This window comes from Rhinatrema bivittatum, chromosome 8 (genome assembly GCF_901001135.1).
Source record: "Rhinatrema bivittatum chromosome 8, aRhiBiv1.1, whole genome shotgun sequence".
Lineage (NCBI taxonomy): Eukaryota > Metazoa > Chordata > Amphibia > Gymnophiona > Rhinatrematidae > Rhinatrema > Rhinatrema bivittatum.
In genome coordinates, this window is record NC_042622.1 from 103,210,612 (window position 1) to 103,229,137 (window position 18,526).

Consider the following 18,526-nt stretch of genomic DNA (forward strand, 5'->3'; position numbering starts at 1 on the left):
ATTAAGAAATGTAGATGATGATTTCCTTTTAAAAGAGTATGATCCTCCAGTTCTGATGAAACCTGAGTCTGGTACTTTAGACGCAATCTGGGAAGTTTATTGCTAGTATGAATAAGTCTATGGCCATACAACTAAACCCTATTGTGAATAAAATTAATAAAATACAGGGTAGGGTAATTGATTTAGAAGAATTTAAAAAAGTTTCAACAAGTGAAATTGAAAAAGTCAAACAGGAATGTGTAAAATGGAAAACTCTACAGAATTCAATGATAATTGAGAACAAAGTCATATAAATGAAAATAGAAAATTTGGAAAATGCTAACAGGAAAAAGAACCTAAGATTCATACATTTTCCCATGTTACCACATATTACTCCCAAAGACATGTTCAAAAAGTATCTTGTAGAAACATTTAAAATCACTGAAGAATTAGTTCCCCCAATTTCAAAAATTTATTATTTAACACCTTATAAAAAAATTGAAGGGGTTGAACAAGGTCAAGGGAGTAAACAAGTAATGGATAGAATTTCTGAAAATCTGGATATATCTCAAGTGTTAGAGACATCTGACACTGAATTAGTACAAGCAGCAACATTGATTGTATCTTTTGTCCTGGAACCCGATAGAGATTGGGTATTAAGACTTTTTTTCAAGTATCGGTTAGTAGAATTCTTTAAATTAAAAGTCAGAGCCTACCCAGATGTGTCGAAACAGACGCAAAAAAGAAGACAACAATTTTTGTCATTAAGACCTAAGGTTGTTCAGATTGGGGGAATATTCCTTTTACGATATCCATGTAAATGTTGTATAAAATACAAAGGTGAATCATATGTTTTTTTTAATCCATCTCAATTATCTTTTTTCTTGAGTGATAAATCACCTATGGAATAAATTTGTTGTGGAGAACATATCACTCCTTATATATGATTAGGCAACCCTGATATATTATTATAGATCGCTGTAATTTCTGCTTTAATAATTATTAATTGTTTAATGATATTATATTTAGTTTTTACATTGTTGTTCTATTCCTTAGATAAGTATTCGTTATTGTGGACTACCTGAGAAAAGAAAGAGTTAATGAAGTGTATTATTGGTTCTTGCAGTAAATGAATTAGTAGGATTCTTTTTTTCTATTCTGTACAAGTATTTCTTGTAATTATCTTCTTAAAACTGATAAATAAAGAATTTAAAAAAAAATTACATCAGTGAATGTTGACGGGATTCACTCCCCACTTAAATGTAAAAAATTACTCACTATGTTTCAGAGATTACATTCCCATGTGGTGTTTTTGCAAGAGACCCATCTTTCTGCCGCAGAACATGCAAAATTGAAAAGGGAGTGGGTGGGGCACTACATTTACTCTTCTTTCTCTTCCAGGAAAAGTGGTGTAGCCATTCTTATTCACAAACAATTGCCTTTTCAGGTGGACTGTGTGTTGCATGAGGAAGGCCATTACATTATAATGGCAGGAGTGCTCTACCAGCAAAAGGTTGTCTTTTGTAACTTATATGTGCCCAATGTGTATTCCCACAAATTTTTCATCCATTTAGCGGGTCTACTCTACTTTTTCTGACTACCGGCTAGTTGTGGGTGGGGATTTTAATATTGTGGCTGATAAGACTCTGGATTGTAATCCGCTAAAGATGTGGATAGGCGGGAAGCTCAGCTAGGTGTTAACCTCTTATGCAGGAATTAAGTTTATTAGATGTTTGTGAGGTTTTACACCCGGGGGAGCAAGATTTCACTTTCCACTCTAACCCAGATGAATCATACTCTAGACTGGATTATCTGTTAGTGTATGAAAAACTGTTCCCTTACATTCAGGAGGCTACCATTGCCACTATTTCCATTTCCGACCACACACCCAAGTCTGTAGGTGTAGAACTTGGGTATTCCCAGCACCCCTCTGTCTCCTGGTGCATGTGCCCCGGACCTATTCTGATAAAATATTTCTTGAGTACCTGAAGCTTGGTTGGGGGGAATATTTGAAATTTAATGCCACGTCTGATGTTTCCCCCTTCGGTGCTTTGGGAAGCTGCAAAGTCAGTAATGGGGGGATTATATTATTGCGTACGTGGCTAAGACTAACAAAAGAGACCACATCTCACCAATCTTAAAAAGCCTACATTGGCTGCCCGTCAATTTCAGAATACGCTTCAAAGTGCTCTCAACAATACACAAAGCACTACATAACCTGACACCACTTGAGCTCAAAATCCCTTTCCAACTCCACACATCTACTAGACCAGTGAGACAAGCCTACAGAAACAACCTCCAGACTCTACCAATGAAATCAACGTTAAGCAAAAGAGCATTCTCCACAGCTGGTCCCAAACTCTGGAATAGTCTCCCGCCAGAACTCAAATCAGTGCAATGCCCCATTATTTTCAAAAAAAAACTTAAGACTTGGCTCTTCCATCAAGCTTTTCCATAACATCAGCCTGCTGAATAATATCTGCCAAGGACCCCTCTAGGTTATTTTCAATCATCCTACAAGAGAGCTATATAAGAACTTCAGTTTATTTTCAACAACCTACAAGAGAACCACACAAGAACTATGCAAGTTCAGCTCTAGAACTTCTTTGAACCCCCAAAGAATACCCCAAAAAAAATACCACAAAGAATACCAAAAGAATTCTTCTAACCAACCAAAAGAATTCTTCTAACCAACTTCAACTCCTTGGCAGTCCAAAACCAATACCCGCCCTCCTGACAGTCCCACGCCACTTTTAGGCTTTGTATATAGTACTTTTATGTTATCAACCCATATATTTATTTCCAAGTTATTTTTTTCCTGTTCCTTGTAAGACATTTACTTGTCACTGTTGTTATTGTTCAAAATGTAAACCGAATTGATCAGTAATTCTGTTACTGGAAAGTCGGTATAGAAAAGATCTAAATAAATAAATAAATAAAATAAAACAAAACACTTGCGCAATGCAGAAATTTTGCAACTAAATCATGCTTTAAAGACCATGCAGTCTCAGCACATAACCAATCTGTCAGGGGCCTCCAAGTTCAAAGTGGACCCAGCCTGCAAAGCTCTGAATAATTTGTTGTTCCAGCAGGCCTCTAAATCTCTTAGATTCTTTTAGGATCAGTTGTATCATTTTGGGAACCGCCCTAGTAAGCTGCTTGCTAATTTGGTCCATATACATGGCTCTAGATCTTGCAGACCTTCAGATACTTGAAAGGTTTTAATGATCCAAAGTCAATGACAAACCTTTTCCATTGCAAAAAATCAGCAGAACCAGAGGTCACCAGAGGAAGACTCAAAACCAATGTCAGGAAGTATTTCTTCACGGAGAGGGTAATGGATGCCTGGAATGCTCTTCCGGAGAAAGTGGTGAAGACTAAAACTGTGAAGGATTTCAAAGAGGCGTGGGATAAACACTGTGGATCCATAAAGTCTTGAGGATGTGAATGAAGAGAAGAGGCATGGGGGTGGCTTGTGGGAATGACGGCTACTACCTGGTGATTAATACTAGGGATATGAATTGTTTTTTAACGATTTAAATTATCGTCCGATAATTTTAAAATCGTCATTAATCGGTAAGGGACTCGATACAATAGGAATTCCCTCGATTTATCGTGAAAAATCGTTAAATCGAGTACGGGAATTATTTGGGGGGAGGGCGGGAAAACCGGCACACCAAAACAACCCCTAAACCCACCCCGACCCTTTAAAACAAATCCTTTACCCTCCCCCACCCTCCCGAACCCCCCCAAAATGTTAAATTACCTGGTGGTCCAGTGGGGGGGTCCCAGTGCGATCTCCCGCTTTCGGGCCATCGGCGCCATTTTGGCTACCACTGATAAAAATGGCGCCGATGGCTCGATAAAAAAAAAACCACCCGACCCTTTACAAATTACCCCTTTGCTTCTCCCACCCTCCCGACCTCCACAAAAACCTTTTACATGTACCTGGTGGTCTAGCGGGGGGTCCGGGAGCCATCCCTTCAATCATACCCTCGGTGCCGGTGCTGGACTGGTTTCAAAATGGCGCCGATCGCCTTTGCCCTCACTATGTCACAGGGAGCGACGGTCGCTCCCTGTGACATAGTGAGGGCAAAGGCGATCGACTGCAGTATGGCGCCGATCGCCTTTGCCCTCACTTTGTCACAGGGAGCGACAGTCGCTCCCTGTGACATAGTGAGGGCAAAGGCGATCGGCGCCATTTTGAAACCAGTCCAGCAGCACCGGCACCGAGGGTAGGATTGAAGGGATGGCTCCCGGACCCCCCACTAGACCACCAGGTACATGTAAAAGGTTTTGGGGGGGGTCGGGAGGGTGGGAGAAGCAAAGGGGTAATTTGTAAAGGGTCGGGGTGGGTTTTTTTTTATCGGGCCATCGGCGCCATTTTTATCAGTGGTAGCCAAAATGGCGCCGATGGCCCAAGAGCGGGAGATCGCGCCGGGACACCCCCCCACACACTGGACCACCAGGTAATTTAACATTTTTGGGGGGTTCAGGAGGGAGGAAGAGCAAAGGGGTCATTTGTAAAGGGTCGGGGTGGGTTTTTTTTTTATCTGCTCAGGCCTCACTAAAAAATGAACAATGTGAATTGGAATCGGAACCGATTCCAATTCACATCTCTAACGATCCGATTTTTTTCTCCCTCCATCTGAACCTGATCGTTAAAACGATCGGGCACACGATTCACATCTCTAATTAATAGAGATGTGAATCGTGTCCTCGATCATCTTAACGATCGATTTCGGCTGGGAGGGGGAGGGAATCGTATTGTTGCCGTTTGGGTGTTTGAAGTATCGTGAAAATCGTGAGCCGGCACACTAAAACCCCCTAAAACCCACCCCCGACCCTTTAAATTAAATCCCCCACCCTCCCGAACCCCCCCCAAATGCCTTAAATTACCTGGGGGTCCAGCGGCGGTCCGGAACAGCAGCGGTCCGGAACGGCCTCCTGCAATTGAATTGTGTTGTCTTCAGCCGGCGCCATTTTTCAAAATGGCGGCGCAAAATGGCGGTGGCCATAGACCAACACGATTCGACTGCAGGAGGTCGTTCCGGACCCCCGCTGGACTTTTGACAAGTCTTGTGGGGGTCAGGAGGCCCCCCCAAGCTGGCCAAAAGTCCCTGGGGGTCCAGCGGGTGTCTGGAAAACGATCTCCTGCCGCGAATCGTTTTCCGTACGGAAAATGGCGCCGGCAGGAGATTGACTGCAGGAGGTCATTCAGCGGCGGTCCGGAACCCCCGCTGAATGACCTCCTGCAGTCTATCTCCTGCCAGCGCCATTTTCTGTACGGAAAACGATTCGCGGCAGGAGATCGTTTTCCGGACCCCCGCTGGACCCCCAGGGACTTTTGGCCAGCTTGGGGGGGCCTCCTGATCCCCACAAGACTTGCCAAAAGTCCAGCGGGGGTCCGGAACGACCTCCTGCAGTCGAATCGTGTTGGTCTATGGCCGCCGCCATTTTGCGCCGCCATTTTGAAAAATGGCGCCGGCTGAAGACAACACAATTCAATTGCAGGAGGCCCTTCCGGACCGCTGCCGTTCCGGACCGCCGCTGGACCCCCAGGTAATTTAAGGCATTTGGGGGGGGGGTTCGGGAGGGTGGGGGATTTAATTTAAAGGGTCGGGGGTGGGTTTTAGGGGGTTTTAGTGTGCCGGTTTTCCTGCCCTCCCCGTTCCCCTGATTTACGATTTTTTGATGATAAATCAGGGGAATTGGTATTGTATCGTGGCCCTAAAGATTTTTGACGATTTAAAATATATCGGACGATATTTTAAATCGTCAAAAAACGATTCACATCCCTACTAATTAATACCCTTATTCAATAAACATACACATGGTTAATGCAACTCCAACATTTCTCTATGCTTCAACTGCAAGAGGAAATGTGGGACAAAGGATTTGCATTTACAAATAAGCATGGGAGTAGCTTGCTTGTTGTGGCGGTTACTACCCCAAACCAATTAAGCCTGATACTTCACTTTGAATACATATACAGCACAGCTCACTGTTTCAAAGGCAGGGGGGAATGAAGAAAAGAGGATTAATATTAAGACAACTAACAAGGACTAAATTGCATGGCTGGGTAAACAAATAAGCGTGGGAGTAGCTAGCTTATTGTGGCGGTTACTACCCCTAACCAATTAGGCTTGATACTTCACTTTTATGCAGCTCCAGCACTCTCTCTACATCAATGGCAGGGGCGGAAGGAAATTAGAACCAAAAAGTTACCAATAAGGACCCTGACCTCTGCGGTCAGAGTAACAGATAAGTATGAGAAAAATAACTGTGAAAGCTTGCTGGGCAGACTGGATGGGCTGTTTGGTCTTCTTCTGCCATCATTTCTATGTTTCTATAGCAAGTATTAGGGACTGCGCTGGTACTCTCAAATTTGCTTAACCTGAAATATCAGTGCATTTTTTGGAGTTCATAGTGGCCTTTATAGTTGCAAAAAAATGGATTTGGGAGGCCTGAGATGTTTTCTTTCGTGACCTTTCATGGCCTGGCTTGTCACAGGACATGGCAGAGAAAATAAACACCCCTGGAGGCCCTGGAGACATCATGCCATTCGGGAGTTTGGGCAAGGAGGACTGACTGCGGCAGGTGAAAAGACCGGAACCCTGACCTTCCTGGGAGAACCGGAAGTGAATGCTGCCCTATTTAAATCTGGGAGCAGCGTTGCAATAGCGGAGGCCTTCCCTGTGGAGACATCATGCCATTTGGGTAAGGAGGACTGACCGCGGCAGGTGAAAAGACCAGAACCCTGACCTTCCTGGGAGAACCGGAAGTGAACACTGCCCTATTTAAAGCTGGGAGCAGCGGCACGCAGCCGCCGGCATGCTGCCGAAGCCGCGTGCCAAAGAGGCTCATTCCTGGGAGAAAGTCTGCTGCTCAGCTATCGACCCAAATAGATGGGAAAAAAATGCAAAATGAAGATTGCTGCATCCACTCCAGTACCCAAGGAGGTGAAGGGCCCGATGGACTCTCACGTTAGAAGGGTGAGTCAAGCCTCGAGAGAGGCTATATTTGATACATCAATCTCATCGGGGGCCTCCCCAAGTCCTGCCCAGGACCAAGCTTCCAATATAACTCTTGGAAGTGATGGGGATAGCATTTATAAAGCTGCCCCTAACTTGAGAGATTTAACATCCAGAATACCAGCAGTGGCTTTAGATGAAAGTAAAGATGAGAAGGGAGTTTTGGGGAGGAATGAAGGCGAGATCCCTTTGGAAATTGATCAGGAACCATCTGAATCACCTGAACCTGAAAACATCACACTGGTAGATGTATGGTGAGTTGTTAAAAATATGGAGAGGAAATTATCCCAGTCCATATCTCAATCTTCTAATAATGTTGTTCAAATCAAAGAAAAATTGGAAGACCAAGGAAAGTGGATAGAAGTTTTGGAAGCAGCAAGTGTTTCCGCATTGTCACAAATCTCCTCTTTACAATCTTCTGGGAATGCTTTTCTAAAGGACTCACTGATTGTATACAGGCAATTAGAAAATTTGGAGAATAATCTAAGAAGTAAAAATCTACATTTCCAGAATTTTCCAAGTACTAGACTTTTGTCTGCACATGAATTATTCAAGAAATATGTAAAAGAGAAACTTGGTATCTCCAAGGAATTGTTAATTTCTAAGATGTATTACCTGTCAAAACAGAGAAGAGCTGTAGTAGCCCCTGAAGAAGGCATAGATGTTTTGTCAGAACAAAGTCCTAATTTAACAGCTTTTTTAGAAGCATCAGTAGATGATATACAATCTAGAGCAATGTTAATCGTTGTCTTTAGTTTAGAACAAGATAAAAATTTAGTATTGCAAAAATATTTTATAAACAAAGGATTTAAATTCTGTGGGCAATTAATTCAGGTGTTTCCTGATGTTTCTAAAAACACCCAGTTGAGAAGAAAACATTTTCTTGGTTGAGAGAAAGAGTGTTTGTTATGCTCAGGCTTGTGAACCCTTGGACCGACGGAAGGATGGTATACCTTAGGAGGTGGATCCATAGGTTCTCCCTTCGGGTGGCGAGGCGGAGCAGAAGATGCAACTGGCTGACCCTAGGCACTTGGAGACTGAGGTGACCGTGGAGGCAGATGAAGGTACGTGACGTCAAGGAGAGGAACAAGGTCTTCACCACTGGAAGCCCGCAGTCCCCCCGGGAGGAGCCCGTAGGGACCCGAGCCATTGGGACGTAGGTGGACCTTTGAGAGGTCAAGGAGTTGTGAGATCAGTGCAAGGGCTAACTGGAGCTTCACCCCTGGAAGCCTGCGGTCCCCCCAGGAGGAACCCATACGGACCCAGGCTGCTGGGACTTAGGTGGGCCCTTGGAGACAATGGTCCAGAAGAATTCCAAGGTCAAGTGCCAGAGGGTCGTCACTTGCCAGTCTGAGGTCACACACCGAGGGATCGCCGCTTGCCAGTCCAAAGTCACACACCTGGAATCACCGCTTGCCAGTCTGAAGTCACACACCAGGAATCACCGCTTGCCAGTCCAAAGTCACACACCAGGAATCACCGCTAGCCAATCCGAAGTCAGGAACCAGGAATCACCGCTAGCCAATCCGAAGTCAGAAACCAGGAAACAAGGATCCAAAGAGCAAGAAGACTCACAGAAGCAAGCAGACTCAAACAACGCTGGAAGGACGTTGCCAAATTAAGGAATGAGCAGAGGAAGTCTCCTTATATACTTCCTCTGCTCTGGCTCATTGGAATCAGCTGTAGATAGTTAATCTCAGAAGGAGGCGTGGCCTCGCACCTAAGATGGCGGTGGCCATCTTGGATCAGGCCACGGATGAGAGCTGCCTGATGCCGCGAGGGAGAAGCAGGGACGGCTCCTGACCCGGCGGCCAACTAGGAGGCCCGTGCCGGTGCACGGGGACAATGGCCGCGGAACACAACAGTGTTAGCAATAGGAGCTACATTTTTTTCTTAAATTTCCCTGCAGATGCTTGATTACATTTAATAAAAATAAGTTTGTTTTCTTGGAGCCAACACATTTAGAAGTATTTCTTGCTGATAAAGAAGGTTGAGAAATTTGTAACGACTCTAATTGGAAAATATATTGGTCAAAGATATATATAACTCCGTAATATCCATGTTTAGATGGAAATTTTCCTATTATTCATTACTAATGTAAAACCTCCCAGTAATGTGGACTATATTTGAGTTTACATATGGACTTTTTCTTTGTAAATTACCTGGAGAATGTTTGTTTTGGAAATGTGACCCAAATTTTCTTCTTTTCTTTTTTCATTGAAAAATGTTTTAAGAAATTCAATAAAGATTAAATTTTAAAAAAATAAATAAATAAACACCCCTATTAGCGGGGGTGAAACTTTTTCAGTCATCCAGGGCCTAAAGCTTGGGAAGGCTGTGGGGCCCAAGGGAACTGAATTCTTTAAAAAATTTTAAAACTCCCAGTGCTCCCAGTACTAACCCAATTTTACAATGACTTGGCTTTTATGGGGGTGCTGGCCACAGATATGAATCAATCTGTTCTAGTGGTCCTGCCGAAGAAGGGCAAAGATCCTTTGGAGGTGGGATCTTATCGTCCCATTTACTTGATTAATGTGGACATGAAAATGTTAGCTGCCGTGCTGGCTAATAGACTAAGTGGTGCTCTCCCTCAGTTAATAAGTATTGACCAGACTGACTTTGTAAAGGGTAGGCATAGAGTGAAGAATGTGCATAGGCTTATTGCTGCACTGATTCAGACTGCTTCCACAGAGCTGGTTGTCCTCCGCTTAGATGTGGAAAAAGCATTTGACTCGCTTTCATGGGACTATATGTTTTGGGTGTTAAATAATTATGGTTTCTCGGGCAGGTTATTAAGATGGCTTAGAGTCATATACAGTAACCCTGATGCTCGTATACTGGTGAATGGCACCCTCTCAGACTTCTTTGCATTACAATGTGGAGTCCGCCAAGGCTGTTCTCTCTCGCCACTATTTTTTGTCCTGACTATAGAACCCTTGGCAATAAGACTGCGTAACGAGGAGAACTTTAAGGGCATTTATATAGGTGATCACCTTCTCAAGATTGCCATGTTTGCTGATGACATTCTTTTGTTTGTAAATCACTCTCGGAATAGCATTACTGCCATTATACATATATTTTCTCAATTTCAACAGATAGTGGGCCTGAAAATTAATTTCTCAAAGTCTGAGGCCTTGGCTCTTGATTCTACGCTGATGAATCACAGGGAGAGTCCGTTCCCTCTTACATGGGCCCCCACTAAAATAAAATATTTGGGTGTGTGGGTCCCCAGGGATTTAGGTACTTTGTATGAGCTTAATATTAGAGATGCCATTACACATATACAGTCGCAGTTGACAGCGTGGCATTCCCTTCCCTTATCACTTTTTGGTAGGCATGCCCTCCTAAAGATGGTGATTGTACCTAAGATTTTATACAAGCTGCAGGTGTTACCTTGCTGGATTAGGGCGAAAGATTTGAATAGGTTGCGATCCTCTTTCCTCACTTTTCTTTGGAATGGAAAGAAAGCATGAATAAGTCACGCTAAATTGGAGTGCTCCAAAGAAGCAGGCAGGCTTGACCTCCCAGATTTGCGCTTCTATAATGCCACCTGTCAGCTGCGATTTGTAGGTGAATGGATCACTGGCAAATACTCATTCTGTTAATTGGGGTTGGTGGCCCAGATGTCAGCCCCTTGGTCGCCTCTTTATTTAATCCAGACCTTGCTGGGAGAGCCACGGAAACTGGTGTTCCCCAAGACTTTGCTTACTCCCTGTGTATTGGCTTGGAGATGGCTGAGAAAAAAATGGGGTTTGAAAGGGTCTCAGCCCCTGCTGAGGGCTGGAGGGCAGTGCGAGTTTTCTTCCAGGAGTAGAATATGCTCCCACTTTTCAGGGCTGGGCTAAGTTAGGAGTTCAGTTCCTTTCACATTTATATGCAGCAAATACTCCAGAAGTAGTATCTATTCTCACGCTGAATAAGACTTTTCAGATTCCACCCCATCAATTCTTTGCTTATCTCAAGGCCAGACATTACTTGGTTGCTCTACGGTTGGGGAGGGATTCTTTACCCGGGGGAAGTCTCATTTTCAGATATTCTTCACAATACTGCTCTAATAGGGAATTCAATAGCGGGATGGCACAAATTATGCAAAAAGAGATTGTAAGCCCAGCTCTTTCTTCCTCTGACTGCTTATTGGTCTTCTGCCTTAGGGAAAACCATCACTGTGGAATTCCTGACTGGTTATTGTAAGGCGCTACATCATTGCAATACTGATGTTAGTCTGTGAGAATTGCAGTTTAAGTTGCTGCCCCATGCTTATTTTGACAATGTGCAGATGCATCATGTGGGCTTAGCCCCTACTCCCACATGAACCAAGGGCAAACAGGAGGAGGGCTTTTTATTGCACTGCCTATTGCTCTGTTCAAAACTAGATGTGTTCTGGTCTGAGGTGTTGTCTGCTATTAGCCGGCACTTGCAAAAGAGAGCACATCTCCCCAACTCTACAGGCCTTACACTGGCTTCCAGTAGCATACCGAATACAATATAAGACCCTGACTATCATCCACAAATCCCTACACAATCAAAATATGCAATGGTTCTATGACTCCATAATGTTTCACACCCTCACAAGACCTACCAGCACTCAACACCTATCCACACTACACACACCATCTCCCAAAACCACACACCTCAAGGCTACAAAACAATGTGCACTATCTATAGTCGGGCCAACTCTCTGGAACACCATGCCAACTGACCTAAGACAAGAACTGTGCCCCAAAAAATTTAAACAAAAACTCAAGACATGGCTGTTCAAGCAAGCCTACACCTTTTTATCCCCTACAGAATATTAGAATTATTCAATTTTATTACTACTTTGCTAACTTTCAAGCTTACCTACAGAATCTTAGTTTTATCTAATTATATTAGATAATTTGTATATATATTAGAAATTATTAGATAACTTATTTTTTACCCTGTTAACTTTTACATATACAATGTTTTCTCATTATAACCTTCCAAGTTATCTCATTATTTAATCTCAGTTTATTATAAAGCCCTGTTAAGCTACTTTAATGTTCCATGTAAACTGATATGATGTTCCCAACGAATGTCGGTCTATAAAATGGCTAAACACTGCACTGAAAGTACACGTCCCCAACAGGAACCTGAGATCCGCAAACAAGGCATTACTAACTATTCCCTCCGTTAAAACTGCAAGACTAACTCAAGTAAGGGATAGAGCCCTATCATTAGCAGGGCCTACATTATGGAACAACATGCCATCAGAAATCAGACTGCAAAAAGACATCAAACTATTCAAAAAGAGCCTAAAAACATGGCTATTTAAACAGGCATACCACAAAGAGAAGGGAGAATAGAATCCAAAGAATTGCAGAAAGCGATGAGTCTGTGCTTTGACACAACACACCTACTCATTATGTGTGTTTTTTTACTTTTAAGCAGTAACAGATATCATGTAGATTATTAATAATTTTGAACCGACTTGATAAACCTAAACACACAACCTCAGCTAGCATCTTATAGCTATTATGAAACTTTGTACCTTATCTTACAGGCACCTGTCTAGATGTTAAAATAAAGCTACATTTTTAAGTGCCTTAAAAATCCGTTGTGATGGCTTCTAGCTTAACGACAGTATAGAAAAGAGTTTAAATAAATAAATAAATAAATAAATAGTAGATTTACTGGCTTAGTGGTAGAGAAGCAGGGTAAAATTCTTCTCTCTGGAGTGGTGGAGGGGACGGTTAGTAAGAACACATCGAGAGACAGATTTATACGACTGGCTCTGTTGACTACTTGTTGCTGCATTTTGATGTCATGGATGGAAGAAACAGTACCTTCCACTTGATCATGGTTTCAGCGTATGACTTTGGCAATGCAGAAGGAGTGGATAGATGCTAAGCTTGGCAGGAGAAGACCTGATGAGTCTTGCTGCTCAGTATGGGCTAGTTTGTTCAAGTTACTACCTCTTGAGTTACAAATGTAGGGTATGACACTAACTGGAGAGTTTAATTTTCTCGCCCCCCCCCCCCCCCCCCACACACACACACACACACACACACTTTCCTATTCTTATTATTATTACTAAGTTGTAACTATTGCAATATATGGGGTAATAACTGCTACTCACTGATTTAGGTGCAGACTATCCTTTCTGAGTATTCTATTTGGGGAGTGCCCTGGGCCTTGCAGGGTTTATCCATCTCTGTTAGCTCGTCTTTCTCTTTCTATCTAGAATGGACACGTGGGGGGGGGTGCAAGGGTAGATTGTAGGGGGTTAGTGGGGGAGACTCCATGGGAAGGGAGATTCAGGTTGGGGGTTTTAGATTGCTTGAATTTGAATGTGTATGTGTACTATGTATGATGTGTGGGTGTTTTGGGGTAAGATGGTTGGATTTTCTTTTGGGGTGGAAAATGGAAAAGAGGTTTGAGTTTTCCATGATCTAGGAACATAAGAACATGCCATACTGGGTCAGACCAAGGGTCCATCAAGCCCAGCATCCTGTTTCCAACAGTGGCCAATCCAGGCCATAAGAACCTGGCAAGTACCCAAAAACGAAGTCTATTCCATGTTACCATTGCTAATGGCAGTGGCTATTCTCTAAGGGGCGGATTTTCAGAGCCCTGCTCGCGTAAATCCGCCCAAAACCGGGCAGATTTACGCGAGCAGGGCCCTGCACGCCGGGAAGCCTATTTTACATAGGCCTCCCGGCGCGCGCAGAGCCCCGGGACTCGCGTAAGTCCCGGGGTTTCTCCGAGGGGGGCATGTCGGGGGCGTGTCTGGGGGCGGGCCCGGTCATCGGCGGCGTTTTCGGGGGCGTGTCGGCAGCGTTTTGGGGGCGGGTACGGGGGCGTGGCTACGGCCCGGGGCGGTCCGGGGGCGTGCCCGCGCCCTCCGTACCCGCCCCCAGGTCGCGGCCCGGCGCGCGGGAGGCCCGCTGGCGCGCGGGGGATTTACGCCTCCCTCTGGGAGGCGTAAATCCCCCGACAAAGGTAAGTGGGGGGGTTAGACAGGGCCGGGCGGGTGGGTTAGGTAGGGGAAGGGAGGGGAAGGTGAGGGGAGGGGCAAAGGAAAGTTCCCTCCGAGGGCCGCTCCGATTTCGGAGCGGCCCTTGGAGGGAACGGGGGTAGGCAGCGCGGCTCGGCGCGCGCCGGCTATACGAAATCGATAGCCTTGTGCGCGCCGATCCAGGATTTTAGCGGATAAGCGCGGCTCCGCGCATATCTACTAAAATCCAGCGTACTTTTGTTTGCGCCTGGAGCGCAAACAAAAGTAGGCTATTCGCGCTCGTTTTAAAATCCGCCCCTAAGTGAACTTAATAGCAGGTAATGGACTTCTCCTCCAAGAAACTTATCCATCCTTTTTTAAACACAGCTATACTAACTGCACTAACCACATTCTCTGGCAACAAATTCCAGAGTTTAATTGTGTGTTGAGTAAAAAAGAACTTTCTCCGATTAGTTTTAAATGTGCCCCATGCTAACTTCATGGAGTGCCCCCTAGTCTTTCTACTATCCGAAAGAGTAAATAACCAATTCACATCTACCTGTTCTAGACCTCTCATGATTTTAAACACCTCTCCCCTCAAAGTTCATAGTCTCTTCTTTTGAGTACACGTTATTCCTATTACACTATTGTAACTTTTGGGTACTTTTCTTTGTCTGACTTGCCTATTGTATTCCAATCAATGGCCTTCTTATACTCAATTTCACTGTTTTGGGCAATGGGGGTTGAGTCTTGTTGTTGTTATATAATCTGTTTATCTCTTTTCAATAAAAAGTATTTTGAAAAAAAAATTAAAAAAAAAAAAGCTTTTGAATTCCTGCCCTTAGAAAATGTGATCGTAAAATGATTCTGTGGCTGCTTATACAATACCTTATCAAACTGTCATCTACTGAATCAGATATGTGGCATTGATATATGTGTTTGTGCAACACTTTTTGACTGGTTTTTAAATCAATTGCTGATGTAAAATTTTGACTATAATTGGATTCCAACAAACCTTAGTAATACAATCATTTATTCCTATCAGAAACTGCTATTATTCGCATCAGATTAACAAAAGACTCGACCAACTAACAGAATAAAAACCAAGTTTATTTTTGAAGCTAAAAAATTCAGACACATGAGAAATATTTGTCACACTTACCAAAGTCTATTGCATTTAACTCCTCCCATTTGCATAGCAAATGTGATAACTGACCCTCCATGGTTGGTATAAAACAAATGGTCATATTTATCATGGGGGGGATAAGACCCTCAAACTCATCTTTGGTCCAGTTTTGGGAATTGCAACAACAGTGAGGGAGCTCACCTTCTGAAAATCAACTGAAGTTGGAGCTGTGGCCTGAGTTTCTTGAGAAGTTTTAGAAAGCAATCTGAGATACCTGCTTTCATCTAATTCAATTTTGCAAAAAGTGACATATTCGTCAAATCAAATTTTTATTGTTTGTTTCTTTAAAATTTCTAGTCAAGTTTCTTGTTTGATGAGCTGGACTGTAATGGCCAAGGTCTACTATAATCTAGATGATTTTAATAATCAATTTAGTGGTCTTATTAATCTTCAAATTGATCCTGTGAATGAAATGTACTCACTTTGTGATGCTCACTATCTTTTTATTTAAATATATTTTAGTAATAAATGGGGAGAAAGCCACCTTGGAGACTCCAACATTTGCTCAGAAACGACAACGCACCCTTGACATGCTTATTCGATCGTTATATCAGGATCTTATGCCTGATTTACATAAGGTAACGAGCTCATTTCCACCACAACATTGTCTTAAGAGAGCATAAACTCTTTAAGTCTTTGAAGCTACGTAGGCCTGGCTAATATCTGCATGGGGACCACCAGGGAAGACCAGGTGCTGTAGACTACTAAAAATGAAAACAAACCTCTGCAGTTTTCTGCCAAGGGGAAAAAAAAAAGGTCACAGGCAAAATGATAGGCCTATGATCCCAATCCTTCATAACAAAAAATGGGTAGAAAGAGGATTAAAAAATGCAACAAACTCATTCGGCTCTCCACGCGTTCATCTAAATATCAGAAAAGACATTTTCATTAAAACACAGCAAAGCAATTCTTTATTTGTGAATAAAAATAATAATTTGCTAGGACAATCTATCAAGCAAAATATCTGTCATTAATGAAAGTGCTGCTGTCAAAGCATGCCAAAGAATGAAATGTTATAGCAATAATAATTTTAAAAATAGAATTCATTGACTACGATGGTTCTGCATTTGGAAGGCAGTATAGAAGTCTTACATATAATTAAAAAGTTTTTAGACTCGAGAGAGTATGTTAATGGATAATGTATTGATACAGAATGCCTCTGACCTAAAACATTTCAATTGATCATCCAAAATGTGAAATACTGAAGTTGCCTGGTTGGTAACTGAGGTCACTTTGTTACATGAAGGGAAGAACTTTGAAATTCTTCAAATGGACTGTGCAAGACTATAATTCATTACATAAAAATGTAATGCAGTTCTCACTATTAAAGAATAGATACCGCATAATTAATGAAACACTGTGTATCAGTTATTGAAAAGATACACATATATCAGGAATAATATTCTAACCTTGAGGGCCTTCTAGCTTATCAGCTTCTAGTTTGAAATTTGATTTGGATTTGACCATAATGGTAAAAGGATATTTTATTACCAACAAATGGCTGGGTTTTATACAAAATATTTGGCATGCACATAGTTTGCTGCTAAACTAAATACGGTAAGTCAGAAATCAACAAAATTGAGAGAGGGGGAAAGATAAAACCATCATGGGGTTTAACTTAGCCTTTCTCCTTTCTACCTTACTTCTAAAAACAATTCTAGAGTGTCTGGGTAACCTCGTCAGGACCCTCTAGGTTGAATATACACTTGTGTCCATTGGACTTTGTCTTCTTCTAGCTACCTGTAGTACTATAACCTACTTATAACTGAACAGCAAATGAGAAATTCTCAAGAATTTATGGGAGACTCGTGTGACATTTAATAAGAATGTTAGGTCTGACATTGATAAAGCTATTTGTTTTGATCAGAACATGCTTAACAGACGATCTTTTAGTGATGTATTACCAGAGTCTCCGAAGTCAGCCAGAAAGAAGGAAGAGGCCCGGCAAGCAGAATTTGTCAGAATTGGACAGGTAGGTTCCATTGAACATATTAGTGGTCAATACATAGAATAAGATGCTAGGAAATGTTTCCTAAACAAACCTCCTTTGACTGGAATGATTTGTGTGCATAGGGCATCCTACCAAGATTCTGTTACTTGTCTATAGCACACTGTGTAATTACTCATTGCATTGGTCATCCCATCACACTGTAACCTTCTCAAACACAGGAAGGAGGAGACTCTAGGATGATAATATATCAACTAAGGATCATTACATTTTTCACATAAATATATTTTGATACATCAAAAATAATGAGATAAAATGATGTTTCAGACTGCAAGGGCTGTTTTCAGAAGGATTTAATTCATTTGTTCTCGGTTTGTTGGCTTCCCATACATATCCTGAGGACCCCACAGGCAATCGGGTTTTCAAGATATCTACCTGAATATGCATGAGAAAATTTAGCCTATACTGCTTCTAATATATGCATATTGGGGCAGATTTTTTAAAAATACGCGAGCGCGAACAAAAGTACGCTGGATTTTATAAGATACGCACGTAGCCACGCATATCTTATAAAATCCGGGGTCGGCGCGCACAAGGGGGTGCACATTTGTGCAACCTGCGCGCGCCGAGCCCAGCGCGCTCTGCTTGTTCCCTCCGAGGCCGCTCCGATTTCGGAGCGGCCTCTGAGGGAACTTTTCTTCGCCCACCCCCCACCTTCCCCTCCCTTCCCCTACCTAACCCCCCCCCCCCCCGGCCCTATCTAAAACACCCCCCCTTACCTTTGTCGGCAAAGTTATGCCTGCTTTCAGCAGGCATAACTTTGCGCGCGTCGCTGGCAGTCCCGCTCCGTCCTCCGGTCCCGGGGGCTGGTCCGGAGGCCTCGACCATGCCCCCGGGCCGGCGCCACGCCCCCAGGCCCGCCCCCGAAATGCCGGGGCCCACCCCTGAAACGCCGCGTCGTTTCGGGAATGCCCCCAGACACGCCCCCTCCCTCCCCTTTTCAAAATCCCCGGGACTTAAGCACGTCCCGGGGCTTTACACGCGCCGGCGGCCTATGCAAAATAGGCATGCCGGCGTGCGCGGCCCTTTTAAAATCCGCCCCATTCTTTGTAGATGTCCTAAAAAACTGACTGGCTGTAGAAACCCCAAAGCAGGTTGGAGAAGCCCTGTTCTAGGGTGACCATATAGCTCCATGGCAAAATTGACAGGCTTAGTGATTCCTGGCTTTCTCCCAATGCATGCTGGAAGATGTAGTTCTTATTTCTCTAAGAAAAGTGAGACAGTATTGCCCTGCATGTATTGAAAGTAAAATCAGGAATGGCTCAGCCTTTTCTTTTGGAAGTAGAGCTATATAGCCATCCTTCATGCAGGTGATAGCGAACGTCAATCCTTGATTGCTGCAAACAGGTCTGACTTTCAGAATG

General features: G+C 43.3%; 1 protein-coding gene across 3 annotated transcripts in view; it reads left to right on the forward strand.

Annotated features, from left to right (window-relative positions):
• GARNL3 (GTPase activating Rap/RanGAP domain like 3) overlaps nt 1–18,526 on the forward strand; it is a 706,353-nt gene that overhangs the window by 567,240 nt on the left and 120,587 nt on the right. For all 3 annotated transcript variants that reach the window (XM_029613069.1, XM_029613070.1, XM_029613068.1), the window contains 2 exons: nt 15,617–15,732; nt 17,022–17,126. In XM_029613069.1, the coding sequence (XP_029468929.1) occupies nt 15,617–15,732; nt 17,022–17,126 (221 nt within the window). The remainder of the gene's footprint in view (nt 1–15,616; nt 15,733–17,021; nt 17,127–18,526) is intronic.